The sequence below is a fragment of the Portunus trituberculatus genome, chromosome 38 (assembly GCF_017591435.1).
Source record: "Portunus trituberculatus isolate SZX2019 chromosome 38, ASM1759143v1, whole genome shotgun sequence".
NCBI lineage: Eukaryota > Metazoa > Arthropoda > Malacostraca > Decapoda > Portunidae > Portunus > Portunus trituberculatus.
In genome coordinates, this window is record NC_059292.1 from 17,826,737 (window position 1) to 17,843,694 (window position 16,958).

A 16,958-nucleotide genomic window follows, 5' to 3' on the forward strand; every position below is an offset into this window, starting at 1 on the left:
GTTAGACCAAAAATCCACATATCGTACAACCACATCTGTTTTAGCGAATTTTCTGGGTTTGAATTTGCCGGGTGAGGGACAGAACGCAGTAGTTTCGCTGTGATTGGCTGGCTCCCCGCCTCTGTCTCTAGTGCTCCTGGAGCTGGATCCAAGATTCTTTAACAATGTCAGAGCAACCTCTTGCAGCAAAATGGCATCCATGAACGCTTGGAGGGACGGTGACAAGGTTGCTTTCAGATTGCTCTGAGGTTGCTGGGAACACCACTTCTGGAAGTGGTGTTACTGTCTTATATATGCATTTATGTTCACAAAACAACATTTCTATTAGCTTTTTACAAACCTTGCCCCAAGAAAGGATTGTTTTGTAATGCATAAAGTGAAATCTTACATGGAATACCAAAACATAAAGCAGAGATGAGATGAGCCCCAGACGAAGCGGGAGACTCACGGCCACTCAGCCGCTTCTTCTTCTTGTGATCCTTTTGCTTGCGTGTTACTTTCATCATGATGTTTATGTTTTCACTCCTCTATTGCCTGCTATAATGGATATCATATATTAGTATTCATATACCCTCATGCCACGAGGATAACCTTGACTCTGTGGCAATGAGTGATAGTGAATTACTAATGAAATACCATGGTATTTCATTAATAATTCAGTCACTCAGTGCCACGGAGTTGATGTTATCCTCATGGTATGAGCGTATATGAATACTTAGATATGATATCCATTATAGCAGGCAATAGAGGAGTGGAAACAAATATCATGGGGAAAGACAACACACAGGCTAAAAGGGTCACAAGAAGAAGAAGAAGCGGCGAGTCGCATGAGTCTCTGTCTGTGGCTCATCTCATCTCTGCTTTATTTTTTGGTATTCCATGTAAGATTTCACTTTATGCATTACAAAACAATCCTTTCTTGGGGCAAGGTTTGTAAAAAGCTAATAGAAATGTTGTTTTGTGAACATAAATGAGAATGAGAGAATTTGTGCGTGGCTCCTCTAACTCCCAATGACTCATATGACATCATAAAAGTAGTGGTAAACCGGTGGCCCAATATGCTGCCAAACATATATATAACTTTTTTCTTTTAACACATGTGGTATGTTGGGGACCAGCCCAGAACGCATCTCCCCCCCTATTTCCATTATTTGCTATGGGAAAATTACATCCGCTTAACGAATTTTCGCTCTACGAACAGCTTTGACACCCCTATCCTGTTTGTTAAGTGGAGTATATATATATATATATATATATATATATATATATATATATATATATATATATATATATATATATATATATATATATATATATATATATATATATATATATATATATATATATATATATATATATATATATATATATTTACACCTACTTTTGAAGATAGTATTAATTTGAGATTGTAGCATCATTCCAATTAGCAAGAAAATAAATTTTATTATAAGAGTTTTGGTTAGAAACTGTAAATCTTAATTTGACTAAAAATTGACTCTAGAAGAAAACGGTGTGTTCCTTCTGACTCAAGACGACAGAAAGAATTGACAGAACAGTAAAAAAACAAAGGAAATCTTTGAAGACGACGGAAAGAGTGCTAGTGTGACGCTGCCTTAAGTGCTGCTGCCTAGCAGGATCGAGGGATCGCTCGCGCGGTAGGTTTGAATATGCTTGGGGGCAGCTCCAGATAGTAGCGAATTCCGGATAGTGGTGATCCGGATATGCGGGCGATTACTGTATTTCATGAACATGTATGACGATGTGGCATATCAGGATGGGAGATGTTGCCACTCGACCAGAGGTAAGATTTTCCCTGGGGGAAGTCAGGTCACCACGCAGGTGCAAATCGACTCATTTCTCATCTGGTCGCCACTATGGAAGGACACACTGACGCTTCTCCGTCTTACTGTGTGTTGTACAGCCAAACCAAGGAGTTTGTCTACAAAATTAATAGATACTTCTCAAAAGAAAATGCTTGCAAGGACCACTTTTACCCACAAATCAAGCAAGGAAGAGAACAGCAGATGCAGCTGGTATATCTGAAGGCACAGTGAAGAGGATTTATCCCAGTGCAAACAAGATATGCACCACACCACCACAACCTTATCAGCGTTTCTTTTCTCCACTCATTATATTACACTGGGTATCTCGAGAGGACATAATAGTAAATATTAGGTAAATTATCAGCCTCGTTTTCTCTTTTACAACCAGCACCCTTAGTGTATTTAATTTACCTATGGCATCTTTATCATGTCCCCCACCCCATTTTTTTTTTTTTTAGGTAAGTCATGCATCAAATTGAATAAAGAAGTTATTCAGTTTTCCTTGAAGTAATGAGAGATATGGCAGCGTCGCACGGATTATCAGCCAAGCCCTACGGGTCAGTACAATTTAGTTTTACTATAGCTAGTGACACCTGCATTTCTGAACTAAATCGCCGCGCGAATTTTAACTTTCTTGAAACCGTATAACTCTGAGGAATTCGTACAATGTGATGAATAACCCCTATATTTGGACACCGTTTAACTCTGAATTCGTATAAAGTAAATTTGTATAAATCGAGAACTACCTGTATATACAAATATATTTACATATACTTATCAAGATTCTATTGATTTGAGATTATAGCATAATCCAATTAACAAGAAAATTAATTTTACTATAAAAGTGTTAATTAGAAACCAAAGATCTTAATTTGACTAAAAATTGATACTAGAGGAAAACGGTGTGTTTCGTCTGACTTAAGATGACAGAAAGCCACCTCCAACCCCAGCCCTAAGAAGCACTATTTCCTGCTTTTCAAAGATAAGCTTGAGCTTATAAGAAAGTGTGAGGCAGGTATAGCTCACATTGTTGTTGCAGTGCAAATGGGTGTCCCTAGATCAACAGTATCAACAATTTGGAAGAACAGGGACAAGTACCGCAAAACTGCTGCTAGTGTTTTTATTTCCAAAAATGTACTGTACAGCACCCTAATGTCTTTAATAAAAAAAAGTTAGATATAAATGAAGCCTTTAATAGTAATGATTTAGCCTAAATTAGTGTTTTTTAGAGGTTATAGTGATGTTTTGTGGGGGGTCTAGGCTGGAGGTTGGTCCCTATTCCCCCTAATTCTTAAGGGGGAAATTCGTTAATTTGGTCAAAAAAATTGAAAAATTGGAAACTTGGTACTTGGATTCGTCTCTGGAGAGGGAAGCTATGGTCGGTTGCCAGGCGATAACGCACTGCTTACCTGGTAATGGCGGGTTTAAAGGGCCGGCCTTTAAATACCCAAGCACGCACACCCTTTTCTTCTAGTCTTTGTTTTGCTTGTATTTATTTCCTTTTTGAGCTGTTTTTTTTTTTTTTTTTGCGTGATGTACTTGTACGACAGTTTAGGATCAGGCAGTGAGCCTGAGTGAGGGTGAGGAAGATGCTAAATCCTCAGTACTAATTGATACAGCCTTAGGAAGTGTGCGTGCCTGCAGCCTACCTGTTGATCGTACTTTACACGTGTTGAGTCCCCAAATTGTGACAATGCCACGTGTAAGTGGTAAAAGAAAGACTCAGGTTGAAACAGCCCGCCAGAAAGCCTTGAAAAGGTGGAAAAGAGAAGAAAGTGAGGAGCCTGAGACACGTGGTGGTAGTACTGGCGAGGCTTCCACCTCCGCCGCCACCACCCCTGCCACTCCCGACCCTCACGTGTCTGCTGCAAGCTACAGGCATAGTCTCCTGCCACCAGAGGAGAGTGAAGTTCACCAAACTAGTGAGGATAGTGCCTTGTTAGTGATATCATTACAAAGACTGCAAACAATTTTCAATTTGGTGAAATGTGAATGTGGCAACGGAATCACCGCAAAAGTGACAAGTTATTTGTTTGATTGTACTATAAATCTTCGTGTGACAAATGTGACAGTGTTGTTCACCATTCAGAACCTATCAGTGATATGTTATATATTCTAATATGACAATAACGGGACCAGGAGCCTGTAAGGCTGACAGGCAAGTGAGAGCTCACCATTCAGAGAGGCTATATAGACGACATTCCCATGATGTAACATGGCCTGAAACTATCTAAACAGCCACTACCAGCCTCCAAACAGTTGTCAAGGGATTATGTAAGTACATATCTGAGTTTGGTACATATTGGAGTGAGTTATGTGGGGTTTTGAAGATGTTCACAGAAAATGCGTTTTCTCGACTTTCAGTTTTTCAGCATATATTGTTGAATAACTTTTTCAGTAATTGGTCAATTTCAAAACTTTTGCAGCAAAATGATCAACAACCTCATCTTAACAAATGCCAGCATGATAATGCATGAACTCACTCAAATAAATTTACAACAGGCTTATAAACTCAAATTTTTTATGAAAAAAGGTAACAATTTGGCGTGTAATGAAATTTTTATAACATAGGTTATGTGTATGCCGATGCTGACATTTATTTGTTGTTATGTATATTATATGTGGTTAAGAGGAAATTGCCACACTGTTATTAGTTTTGATTTTATAATGGTATTTTGAATTATTTTCTTATCGCCGAAAAAATATTTATTGAAAAAAAACTATGCCACATTTCTGTACCAAATTAACACTGAAGATGTACACCATAAACGTACACCTTGTGTATAAATATTATTGAATTCAGTAAAAAAATAGGAATGGGAGAGCCAAAAAACCGATATTGATATCGAGTCATCGAATTTCCACCTTAAGTATCTAATGGGAAAAAGTGCTTCATGATTCGAATAAACGCTGATTTGACCAATGAAAAACCACCCTAACCCCGTTGAATTGCAAGGATCCCCTGTACCACATGCCGATGCGCATCCCTAATCCTGCCACAGTATTGAAAAAACAACATTCTTCTGCATTCTGTTGATAGTTTTTCATTTAGAAACTTATGATGGCACCAAAGAGGCTTATTAATGCTGAAAATAAGGAATCTGGTGAGAGTGCAAGTGTTAGTGAGTCACAGCACTCCATTAGTGGATTAACAAGAATCACACAAGGAGAAAAAATTACAAAGACATTTTCTTGGATGATGACTCGTCCTCCGGCGACCTCCCTCCTCCTCCTCACCCTTCTCCCCTCCTCTTCTAAATTATCCATCACCAGCCTTCACTTATGGTATGTACAAATCATAATTGTAAAAAAAAAATGCATTGAAATTTTTATAAACTTGAGGTTTTTCTAAGATTAGAACGAATCACCTGAGTTATAGGTATCAATAGTCAAACTTTTTAATACTTTTGGAATGAATTAAATTCGAGTATTAAGTCTTTACTATATTTCCTTCATGGTGGAAAAAAGCTTACTGAGACATATTTGAAAACAGACAGTGGCAATTCAGTGAGTGGAAAAAGTTGCAAGATACTTACACTCACCCTCTGACTTGAGTAGGAGGGTAAGCAATACAAACCCGTGGCATGAAAAATCATGATTACTGGAATGATTACCGTCTCATCAGATGTAGTAATGCAGTAATCATTCATGAACGATCACTGGAAGGTAAGAGTTAAACAATACCTTCAACATTCATCAGTTGAAGGATACCGTCTGGGAGAAATTGATATTCGTAAGAGCAAACACTGCCTTCCCACAGCTTGGGAAGGAAGCAATCAGGCAGGATTTACTCTCTCCGCAAAGGTGAACCAATACCCATTTCTTCATCATTACCTTCACATAAATTTTGCCTAAATACCTATTATTATAATTTTTTGTGAACTACTGGACTTTAGAAACATGAAAATATATAGGTGGGTTTACATAGCCCAACCTACAATCTGACTGTGGACAGGATTCGAATCCATACGCTTGGAGACCTCTCGGACCCCAAATCACGCAGAATTCTATTCTTACAATCAATTGTGTGTCTTTATTGCTTGATAAGTATAGGTCTCCTTTGTTTCATGATTGGGTTACATTCCTGAAAACCAGATCAAATAATGAACTATCAAATACCAAACTTAAAGTTCAATATTTAATTTAATGGGGGAAGAGTAACTAAGGCCTAGCTTGTATTGAGAGATAGACAACACTTTTCCACACTATCCAAAAAGATAGTGTTATAGGCTCATTACTTTTTTATACAGTGGTTTCCTCTATATGCCTATATCCAGCAGTAAGAGGAGAAAAATGACCTTCAATAATAAGTTAGCAGGTACCACTAGGCGGCATGTCTGGTGATCAGTTCACAGCCTTAAGAGTCTCTTTATTTCCTCCATTATTGGCTCCATCTTCCTCATTAGCATCTTTGCCACTAATATAGAAGCTATCTCACATGCTTTCTTCACACTTGCTGCTTGTTTGATGATGGTGGAAACAATGGATTGGGGCAACTGCACACTCTTGACAATGAAACTGATTCCTTCAGTTCCATTATGGTACTTAACAATCTCTAGCTTTTTCTCTAAACTAAGCTTGTCCTTAGTCTTTTGGCCTTCAATTCACCAGTTCTAGTTGTTACTGGCCGCTTAGAAAACATTATAAGTGTATCACAATGAATGAGAACATTAGCATACCTTGATCTTGATCTTGATGTTACAGGACTGCTCCTGAGTCACGTCTTTGTAACAGCAACTCCTGTAGGGAAAAAAGAAAAATGGCAAATAGAAAGCAATCACCATGATTCACCTTACAGATTCACACATCTAGCATGCCACATTCTCTCCAGGAATTTTTTTCACAGCCTCAATCATCCTGTCATGTCTCCACACAATCTCAGCAGCACAGACCAGCATCACTAATTAGTGTGGTGGGTAAAATCTGTGAAATTGTTATCAAAGAAAAATGGCTGGAATATCTAGGAATATCTAGAGAGAAATGAAATCATTAATAACTCCCAATTTGGTTTTAGAAAAGGAAGATCATGTATAACCAATTTACTAAGCTTTTATACAAGAGTAATAGATGAAGTACAAGGAAGAGATGGATGGGTAGACATTAAAAAGGCTTTTGACAGAGTACCACACAGAAGACTCCTATGGAAAATAGAACACATGGGCAGAATTAAGGGAAATATCTTAAATTGGATGACAGATTACTTAATAGATAGGGAAATGAGGACAGTGATAAGAGATACACCATCAAGTTGGAACGCTGTAACCAGTGGTGTACCACAGGGTTCAGTGTTGGCACCAATAATGTTCAAAATATATGTCAACGATATACAAGAGGGTTTGAGTAGCTACATAAATTTGTTTGCAGATGATGCCAAGCTTTTGAGTTATAAAAAAACAAAATGATTGTATGGAATTACAGGAAGATATTGATAAGATCTGGAGATGGAGCCAGAAGTGAAAATTAGAATTTAATACTAAGAAATGCCATGTAATGGAAATGGGTAAAAGTAATAGAAGACCTACATGGGAAAATAAAATGGGAGAAGAGATTATAATGAAAAGAAGAGACGAAAAAGACCTTGGAGTGATTATACAAGACACCCTGACTCCAGAAAGACATATGAATGGATTATTTGCTTCAACATACAAGACACTAACAAACATCAGGGTAGCATTCAACTACATGGATAAAAGTATGATGAAAAAGATATTAACCACTATGATAAGACCTAGACCAGAATATGCAGCAGTGGTATGGTCGCCATATAGGCAGAAAGATATCAAGAAACTAGAAAGGATACAAAGAGCTGCTACAAAGATGGTCCTTGAAATAAAAGATCTTCCCTATGAAGAAAGACTGAAGGAGATGGAGCTACCAACTTTGAAGGATAGACGGGAAAGAGGAGACCTAATAACGATGTATAAGTTAGTAAAACCACATGAAGAAAATAGATAGAGAAGACCTGGTAACACTGACGGAGCAGGGAGACAGACAAACAATAGGACATTCCAAGAAAATCATGAACTCAGTGTCATAGGAATATCAAGAAGTTCAGTTTTCCACATATGACAGTAGACATCTGGAATGGATTAAGTGAAGAGATTGCAACTGCAGAAAGTGTGTGCAAATTTAAGGAGAAATTAGATAAATGTAGATATGGAGACAGGTCACTATGATATGAGCCCCGCTTGAACCCTGTAACATACAACTAGGTAAATACAACTCTTTGTTCCCTTCCTGTCTTCTCCTCTCTGACATTTCCCAATTCCCTCAGCACCATTTACATCATTTCATTCCTGTCTTTGGTATACTTCACACACTCCAGCATCACCATCTCATTCTCTCCCATGTCACACATCTGGCACACTTTGCTGTGGACTCAGACAAACTATAACTCCTTGCATTCACATGCATACACAGTGCTCTCATTCAGAAGAGAAGGTCACCACCCCAGGCTTCCTTCATACCACTTTTCATACATCGGGGCCTCTTTCCCTCTGTACCACTCCAAAGTACTCTTTTGTTCCATCTTATTTTTCCATTCTCTTCATCCCACATGTTTCCCTACTCTATCTGTCTCTCTCTTACACTTTCTTACATCCCACTCTAGGCCCTACCCATTTCTAATAACCAAACTCCAGTCACTCTCAACATGCCTCCCCTCAACATCCTGAAAAGCTCAACTAGTTTCCAAGCCACTCTTTAATGCCTTTAATGCCATCTTGACACATTTTTTTCCCACCTGCTACTCCTAACATTCCACAGAAACTTCTTTCTCACCAGTCTTGCATCATCCATTTGCTCTGATCTAGCCTTGTATCTCAGCATCGTCTTTACACGTCTCTCTCTGAAGATACTCCACCCCATGTCTCCCCTCAGAGCTACTATTGCTGCATACCTTGGTGCATTCAGTGCATTCTTGCTATTCTATTCTGTCTTACTTCTAATTTCTCTAGTTTATTTTCATTCCACACAATCACATCCATACCATACATAATGCTTGGAACAGCTTTGCTTTACCAAATTTCTTGTAGTACACTGTACTTACTTGTTCTCATCCTTGCTGCACTTCCTAGTCGACCAACCCACTGGTTCACCATCCTTATCTTTTCATTCTTTGCCTTCACACATCCATTTGAACTCATCCACATCCCCAGATATTTGTATTCATGTCTGTTGCACCTCATTCTCTCCCAGTCTTCACACTGAATCTCTTTCATCCTCTGACCTATTCACCATCATTACCTTGCTCTTCTCACTGCTAAAACTTATCATAAAGTCTCTTCCATACCCATCTACAGTACAGTATTCAACAAGCTTTGAAACTCATCTGCTGATTCACTCATAATTACAATGTCATCTGCATACAAGAGCACACATGTCTTATCATTCTCTACATTTACTCCTGCATTCATTCTTACCATTCTGGCAGCCAGTTCCTCAGTATATAAGCTAAAAAGAGTTGGTGACAATATGCAACTCTGCCTAACTCCTCTCTCACTCTTCACCCAGTCTGTCACTACATCTCCTAGTCTATATCTTGCCCTTGTATCGACATACATACTTCGCATTATGTTAACTATCTTTGTGTTCAACCTAATCTTTTCTAGAACTTTAGCAACCATTTCTTTATTTACCTTATCATATGCCTTCTCTATGTCTAGAAAACCTAAGTATAATTTACCACCATCCTTATTCTTTCTCTCAATCACTTAATTCACCACAAACAAGTTATCTTCTGCTCTCCTGCCTACCCAGAAACCATTTTATTCTTCACCTAATACTCCAGCTCTTTCAATCCATTTGCACAATCTCTCATTCAAAACTGCACTAAAAACTTTCCCTACTGTATTTAATAATGCTATTGGTCTGTAGCACTTCAGCTCAATCTTGCTCTTGTATCATCCCTTATGCAACAGAGTCACCCTGCATTCATTCCACATTCTTGGTTAAATAGCTCAGTCATCCTATCAGTCATGACTTCCCCTCTATTTTTGTACATTTCAAACAGTATCTCATCCTGCCCTGCTGCTTTCCCATTTTTCTGCCCTCTCATACATTTCTCTACCTCCTCCCTGTTGATTCTCATTCCTTCCTTTCCAGTGTCACATATCCTTCTCTCACATCAAATACTTCACCTACACCTCCAATCTCTTTCCAAAATTTTAATCACCCTTCTCATATCTTCTTACTCTATTACCAGTGCCCCATTCATCCTCAGGATCTCCACATTCTCACTGTCAGGCATCCCCTCACCTCTCAGGAATCTGTTCCATTCTTGGCCACCTTCCACACCTCTCTCTTTCAGGACTAAATCACATTTTTCTCACACCTAACTTTAGCATTCATTATCTTTCGTTTCGCCACATGCTGCTGACTCATATACGCTGTCCATGCATTCTGGTACCCATTTTCAGCCTCCTCTTTCTCAATTGCCTGCATACCCTATTTAGTCTCTTTCTCTCAATCCTGCCATGCTGCGGACGGAAGAAGGAAAATACCTATGGTGTTACAGGGCCCGGGTAACTCTAAGTTAGTGTCCTGTTAATGTCCTACTGTCGCTTAGTGTTGAAAGTGAGGGATATGGAGAGTGATCCCTGAGAGGAGAGTGTGGGCGGTGATTGTTTTGGCCGTAATCAGCTGACGATAACAAAATGGCGTCTAGACAAGCCAGAGACTTTGAAGGTTTTATAACTACGCCAAAAGGACTGGAGAAATTAGATATGGATGCAAGAATCCAGGCACTGGAAAGTAAGTTCCTAAACATTTTGTCCATAGAAGAAAAACTGGATAGAGTTCTAGCCGAGAATGATTCGTTCAAAAAAGAGATCTATTTGTTAACGTTAGCGAATAAAGAGCTATTGAAGGAAAAAGTAGAGATGGAGAAAGAAAACCAACAACTAAGGAAACAATGTGAAGAGATGAAGGCTAAACTCATGGAAATGGAGATAAAAATATCCGAAGGGGACTTGAGGAAGGAGGAATGCCTTAATCTAATTGATACCAGGATGAAAGAAGTGAACCATGAACATCAGGAGGTACAAAGGTCGTTTAGGAGATAGTAAAAAGCAGGAAGAGGAAAATAAAGGGATTACGCAGAGGAAATGGTAAAGGCACTAAAGGAAAATGAGTATGTGGTGAGAGATATTGCTGAAAAGAAAAATGTGTGATCATAATAGGATTGAGGAAGAAACTAACAGGAACTGGCAGGACAGGAGGGATAAGGAAAATGACAGGATTAAGTCTTTACTGAACAAGATCTCTGTGGAAGAAGAGGACCTATATGCTGAGGTAGAAGAAAGTGTGAGATTGGGAGCTTTTGAGGAAGGCAAGAATAGACCATTAAAATTGAAATTAAAGTCTCAGGTGGCAGCTGAGGCCTTGTTGAGGAGGGCTTGGAAACTTAAGGACTCTGAGGAAACCAAAACAATTTACATAAGAAGAAATATGTCACAAGATGAGCGAATGAAAATGAAGGAGCTTGTAACTGAAGTGAAGGAGAGGAATGACGAAAGAACAGAGGAGGAAAAGACCAAGTTTTTGGAGGATGAGAAATGGGAGGCTAAAGAAGTGGTGGATAAAACAGACGGAATAGGCATTACATGGAAGAATGAGACTAGGAATGGAATAAAAGTGACTTACACGAACATAGATGGATTTCTGTCTAAGAGGCTAGAATGTATGGATTACCTAAGAAATAACGAACCGGACATAATGTGTGTAGTGGAAACAAAGCTAAGGCCGAAATAAAGCTAGACTGGTTTGTTGTAAAACACTACAAAGTATGGAGAAATGATAGAAAAATAAAGGAGGTGGTGGTATAATGGTTCTTACTAAGGAAGATCTGATAGTGAAGGAGGTGAACTATAGTAAGAGAAATGAGGAAGTGATAAGTATGCTTATAACAGATGGCAAGAGGGACATTAATATTATAACAGTATACATACCACCCAGAACCAGTGCTTGGGAATATGAACAGTACCAAATGGTGATGAGAAATACTCTAGACAGAATGAAGCAAGAACTCATCAGAAAGGATAGAGTGATGATAGTTGGAGACTTTAATTGCAAAGAAATAGTGTGGGAAGACTACGAAGTGGTGAACGGTGGTGAGTGGGCAGAAGAATTGTTAAAGGTAGCAACAAATAACTTGATGACACAGTGGGTGAGATCACCAACAAGGTGCAGGGGACAAGATGTTGCAGCAAGGTTGGATTTGGTATTTACCAGGGGAATCTCTCTAAAAGAGGAAATTGAACATGAATGTCCCTTGGGGAAAAGCGATCATGATGTCCTAAGCTTTGAGCTGGATACGGAATTAAGCACGAATAAGATTGTGGAACGCAGGGAGGAAAAATTAAATTATACTAGGGCAAATTATAACCATATAAGGGAGTTCTTTAATGAAATTGACTGGTCCGTGGTATACCAGGAAAGGGATATGCAATTGAAATACGATAAATTTATGGATTTGTATAACTCTGCTGTGAAAAGTTTGTGCCATATCACAGAAAGAGGACTTTAAATAATAAACAGTGGTTTAATAGAAATTGTGAAGAAGCAAAAAAGAACAAAGAAAAGGCATGGAAGAAACTTAAGAAAAACAGTGATGTATTATCAAGAGAAGTCTACAAAACAGCAAGGAATAGATATGTTGAAGTAAGGAGAACAGCACAGAAGGAATATGAACAGAGGGTGGTGGAAAACTGTGATAGTGACCCAAAATGTTTTACAAATTCATAAATGGAAAACTAAATAAAAGGGAGGCAATAGAAAAGGTAAAAACGGGAAGAAGTATATGAAGATGCTGGAGATATAGCTGAAATTTTGAACGACAACTTTTGCAAAGTGTTTACAAAGGAGGAGCATTTTATGGGAGGAAGGCCTACGGAAATAAAGCAAATGCAGGACATCATGGTTACTAAGGAAGATGTAAGGAAAATTATAAGCAATCTGGATATTAATAAATCAATGGGGCCTGATGGCATATCTGGGAGGTTGCTAAATGAATGTAAGGATCAATTGTTGAACCCGTATTTGATATTGTGGAAACCTCCATACGAACAGGATTAGTCCCGAAAGAGTGGAAAAGAGCTGACATTGTGCCTATATATAAGAATGGTAGTAGAATGGAACCGCTAAATTATAGACCAGTATCGTTGACTAGTATATTGTGCAAGGTATGTGAAGAAGTAATTAAAGCTAAGTGGAGTGAGTATCTAGAAAGTGAAAACATTCTGAGTGAAAGGCAGTTTGGTTTCAGAAAAGGAAGATCGTGCGTATCCAATTTATTATGTTTTTATTCAAGAGTGACTGACATACTACAACATAGAGAGGGATGGGTGGATGCTATCTACCTGGACTTGAGAAAGGCCTTTGATAAAGTACCACACAATAGACTGATGTGGAAACTAAAGATGATTGGAGGAGTAAATGATAAACTAGCAAAATGGATGGAAAATTACTTAATGGGAAGAGAAATGAGAACAGTGGTGAGAGGAAGGAAGTCCGAGTGGAAGAAGGTAACCAGTGGAGTTCCACAAGGGTCAGTGCTGGGTCCCATCATGTTTTTGATTTATGTTAATGATATGCCAGTAGGAATTGACAGTTACATGAACATGTTTGCGGACGATACTAAAATTATGAGGAGAGTAAAGAATGTGGAAGATTGTAACAAGTTACAGGAAGATCTTGATAAAATATATGAGTGGAGTAAGGAGTGGCAGATGGAATTTAATATAGACAAGACCCATGTTATGAAAATGGGAAGAAGTAGATACAGACCAAACAGGGATTACAGGCTGGGTGATGAGAAAATTAAAGAGACCAATGAGGAGAAAGACTTAGGAGTAACCGTGCAAAACACTTTGTCACCGGAGAAACACATTAACAAGATTTTTTGGAAAACATACAACATGCTTCAAAATATTGGCCTTGCATTCCACTACCTAGATGAAGGAATGATGAAGAAGATATTATGTACCTTAATAAGACCCCAGTTAGAATATGCAGCATGTGTCTGGTCACCGCATATGAAGAAAAATGTGAAGAAGGTGGAAAGGGTACAGAGGCTGGCAACAAGGATGGTACCAGGACTCAGGGAGTTAGACTATGAGGAAAGACTGAGGAAGCTGGGGCTGACCACATTAGAAGAGAGAAGAACAAGAGGAGACATGATAACTATGTATAAATTGGTGAACAAGATTGACATACTGGACAGAGAGTTGATAAAGGTGACCACAAGTAATCATCTCCGAGGACATGGAAAAAGCTAATAAAGGACATCTGTCTAAATGACGTGAGAAAATACAGTTTCCGCATCGTAGCATTGATAAGTGGAATAAACTGAGCAGTGATGTCGTTGACTTCCTGCTATTCTCCTGACTGCTCTATCACCTTCCATTGTGTGTCAATCAGATGAAAGAGAGATATGACAGGAATGGACAAGGAGACAGGTCACAGAGAGCTTAGCTCGGGCCCTGTAATACACAAATAGGTAAATACACAGTCTTCCTGTCCTGAAACCTGGCTCCCCTCAGGCAGATCTGTGAGCTTCCACTCATCCTGGTCTTGAGGTGGGAGCCTGTGTTCTTCACCATACTGTCCCCAACAATACAGATTGAGAACTTCCTATGAATCATCTTCATTACTGGTCCTCTTCTTGAGTGCTGGTCTCTCTCTCTGTCTGCATGCCCTTGTCTTCCAGGGGCCACATACTTGCGAGTTCTCATAATTCACACTTTCAACCTCGCAACTTGTTATCAAGTATCCTGGAAACATCGTCTGGCGATGGGCGCAGCCATGTTACATTGTAAATGGACATCAGAAGCTGCGAGCTACTGGGAGTGCTTGTAACTCCTTACAGCATCAGATTCAAGGGACCACTTCAACCTTAATCAACATGATTTTGAGTTAAGTATAGTAGACAGTGGTTATTTGTTACTTCTAAATGCACTTACGTTAAAGTAAGACTTATTTGAATATAATATATTACATGAAAGCACATAACATCTGATTCAGTCATAGTGATGTGTATGTCACCACAGAGGCCAGTTCTTGATGCTTTAACATGATAAGTGACTTTTGAGAGACAGTGATTATGTTTACTGCTGTTTCGGGTTACCCAGCATACCTGTGACCAAAGGAACCTCCTTGCAGTGACTCATGTAAGACCGCAGCAGTGTTGTGCTCCACCATGCCAAGAAAGTACCAAGTGCCTTGTGTCTCTGGCCCTCTGCCACCTTCCCCTGCATCTGCTGTGTGCCCTGATCCTCCTAAACTACTTAGTCTAGAAATAATCTTAACAAATGAGTTCAGTTATCTAGAATCATAAGATAAATAACAGTAATTATCTAGAATCCTTAAAAGGGGTTCATGGGGCACAAAGCCCCCACTGGTTAGGTAATGTTTCATACTTATTAAAACCTACAGTGACTACCTTAGCTAACATTACCAAAAAATTTTGCCTGCCTAGGGGTCCCTTACGGATTATAATCTAATATGGCATTACCTAACTTAACACTAGTTACATATCAGTGGTTTTGGTCTCCATGGAACCCTCTTAAAGATGGGAGGGTACCTCACCACCTTGTATTCATATATTAGGTCTTTCTAAAGATAGTAGGATATACATGCAAGAAATGGGAGGAATAGACCAGTAATAAGTCCTAAGAATTATTAAAATGACTGCTGAGGTTACTCCCCACCCACCCACCACAATATCCTCAGTGTATTCAATGACTCCAAAACTATGAAGGGGACACTGCTCCCCTAAACCTGAAATCACATCCAAACCCAAATCTAGTTCTAAATTCCTTTACACTTTCACCAGTCTTCACATGGTTCTTCTTACCCTTCTCATCAGATAGTTTCACATTTTGAGTACACCTAACGTTAATCACAAAACTGCAAATTATTTGTAATGCCGAGAGAATTTTTGAAAATTGGTTAGAATAATCCCTCCTGAGGATCCATCAAAGGTAGAGCTATATATATATATATATATAGATCATGTCAAGATTAGTAAACCCACTCACGGCAGGGTTTGCTATTCTTGACATGAAAACGAACAGATTCGCTATTCTTTAGATGGAAATAATCTGGTTCGCTGTTCTTGACATGACAACTTTGATACTTCGTTACCCAACATTTCAATTACTGATTAAATTCCAAAGCTTCTGTTCACTAGTTAACCATTATGACGCCTCCCTGGTTTAATAGCCAGTTGTCACATACTGGTTTTAATTTCTGTATTCAGATATCCAAGAACTCAAGGTGGCCAGATCTGCTATACGTTTATGGAAAATGTGAAACCAATACTCTTTAAGCTTTGCTTCACTAGATACAGGCTAGTTTAGGTTAGATATGACTAACCTAACCTAACCTAATCTACCCATATTATTTTCATTACTATATAATTTTCATAAGCTTTTGTGTACTAGCTACAGGTTAGGTTAGGTTAAGTTAGGCTAACCTAACCAAATCTAACCTAACCTACCCAGATTTTTTTTATTACCAAGTAATTTTCATTAATTAATGCTCAATAAAATTTCAGTATGTTATTTTCATTGTTTCTTTTATATCAAGATATATAAGCTTGCTATTCTTGACATGAAGATTATTGTGTTTGCTGTTCTTGACATGAATATGTTGGGTAATCCAAGTAATTGTATCCAAGAAAAAAAAAATTTGGAGAAAATGTATTTTGTCTGCAGCAGGAAAGTACTTATGACCAGAAACCATTATAGTTTGACACTGTGTAAATATGTTAAGATCTCACTGACATTACTGAACATAAAATAACATGTCTAGGTAGCTTACCTAAACTTTTTAATAGCTTCTTTGTTATGTTAGTTTAAAATCTGAGGCCTGTGCTGGCCATCATGGCAGTCTTCAAAGCATTACTCTTTTTTATCATTCTGGCTTAGAAGCAAGATCTTAAAGAATACCAGAAATTCTTCATCCAATGTAGAAAATTTTCTCAACTGCAGTTGTTTGTCTTACAAACTTAGCTTGGTCAATGGTAACTTCGAGCAAGAACAACTTTGAGAAAGGGCTTAAGAAACATACCCTATTATGTTGTCAATTGTCAATCACATTATGAAGCAGAGAAATGTGGAAAAATTTTTGTGGTTT

At 38.5% G+C, this 16,958-nt stretch overlaps 1 protein-coding gene across 4 annotated transcripts in view; it reads right to left on the reverse strand.

Moving 5' to 3' along the window:
• The window catches only part of LOC123514963, a 182,177-nt gene that overhangs the window by 161,580 nt on the left and 3,639 nt on the right, over positions 1 to 16,958 (reverse strand). For all 4 annotated transcript variants that reach the window (XM_045273249.1, XM_045273248.1, XM_045273247.1 and 1 more), the window contains exon 2: positions 6,503 to 6,563. In XM_045273249.1, the coding sequence (XP_045129184.1) occupies positions 6,503 to 6,563 (61 nt within the window). The remainder of the gene's footprint in view (positions 1 to 6,502; positions 6,564 to 16,958) is intronic.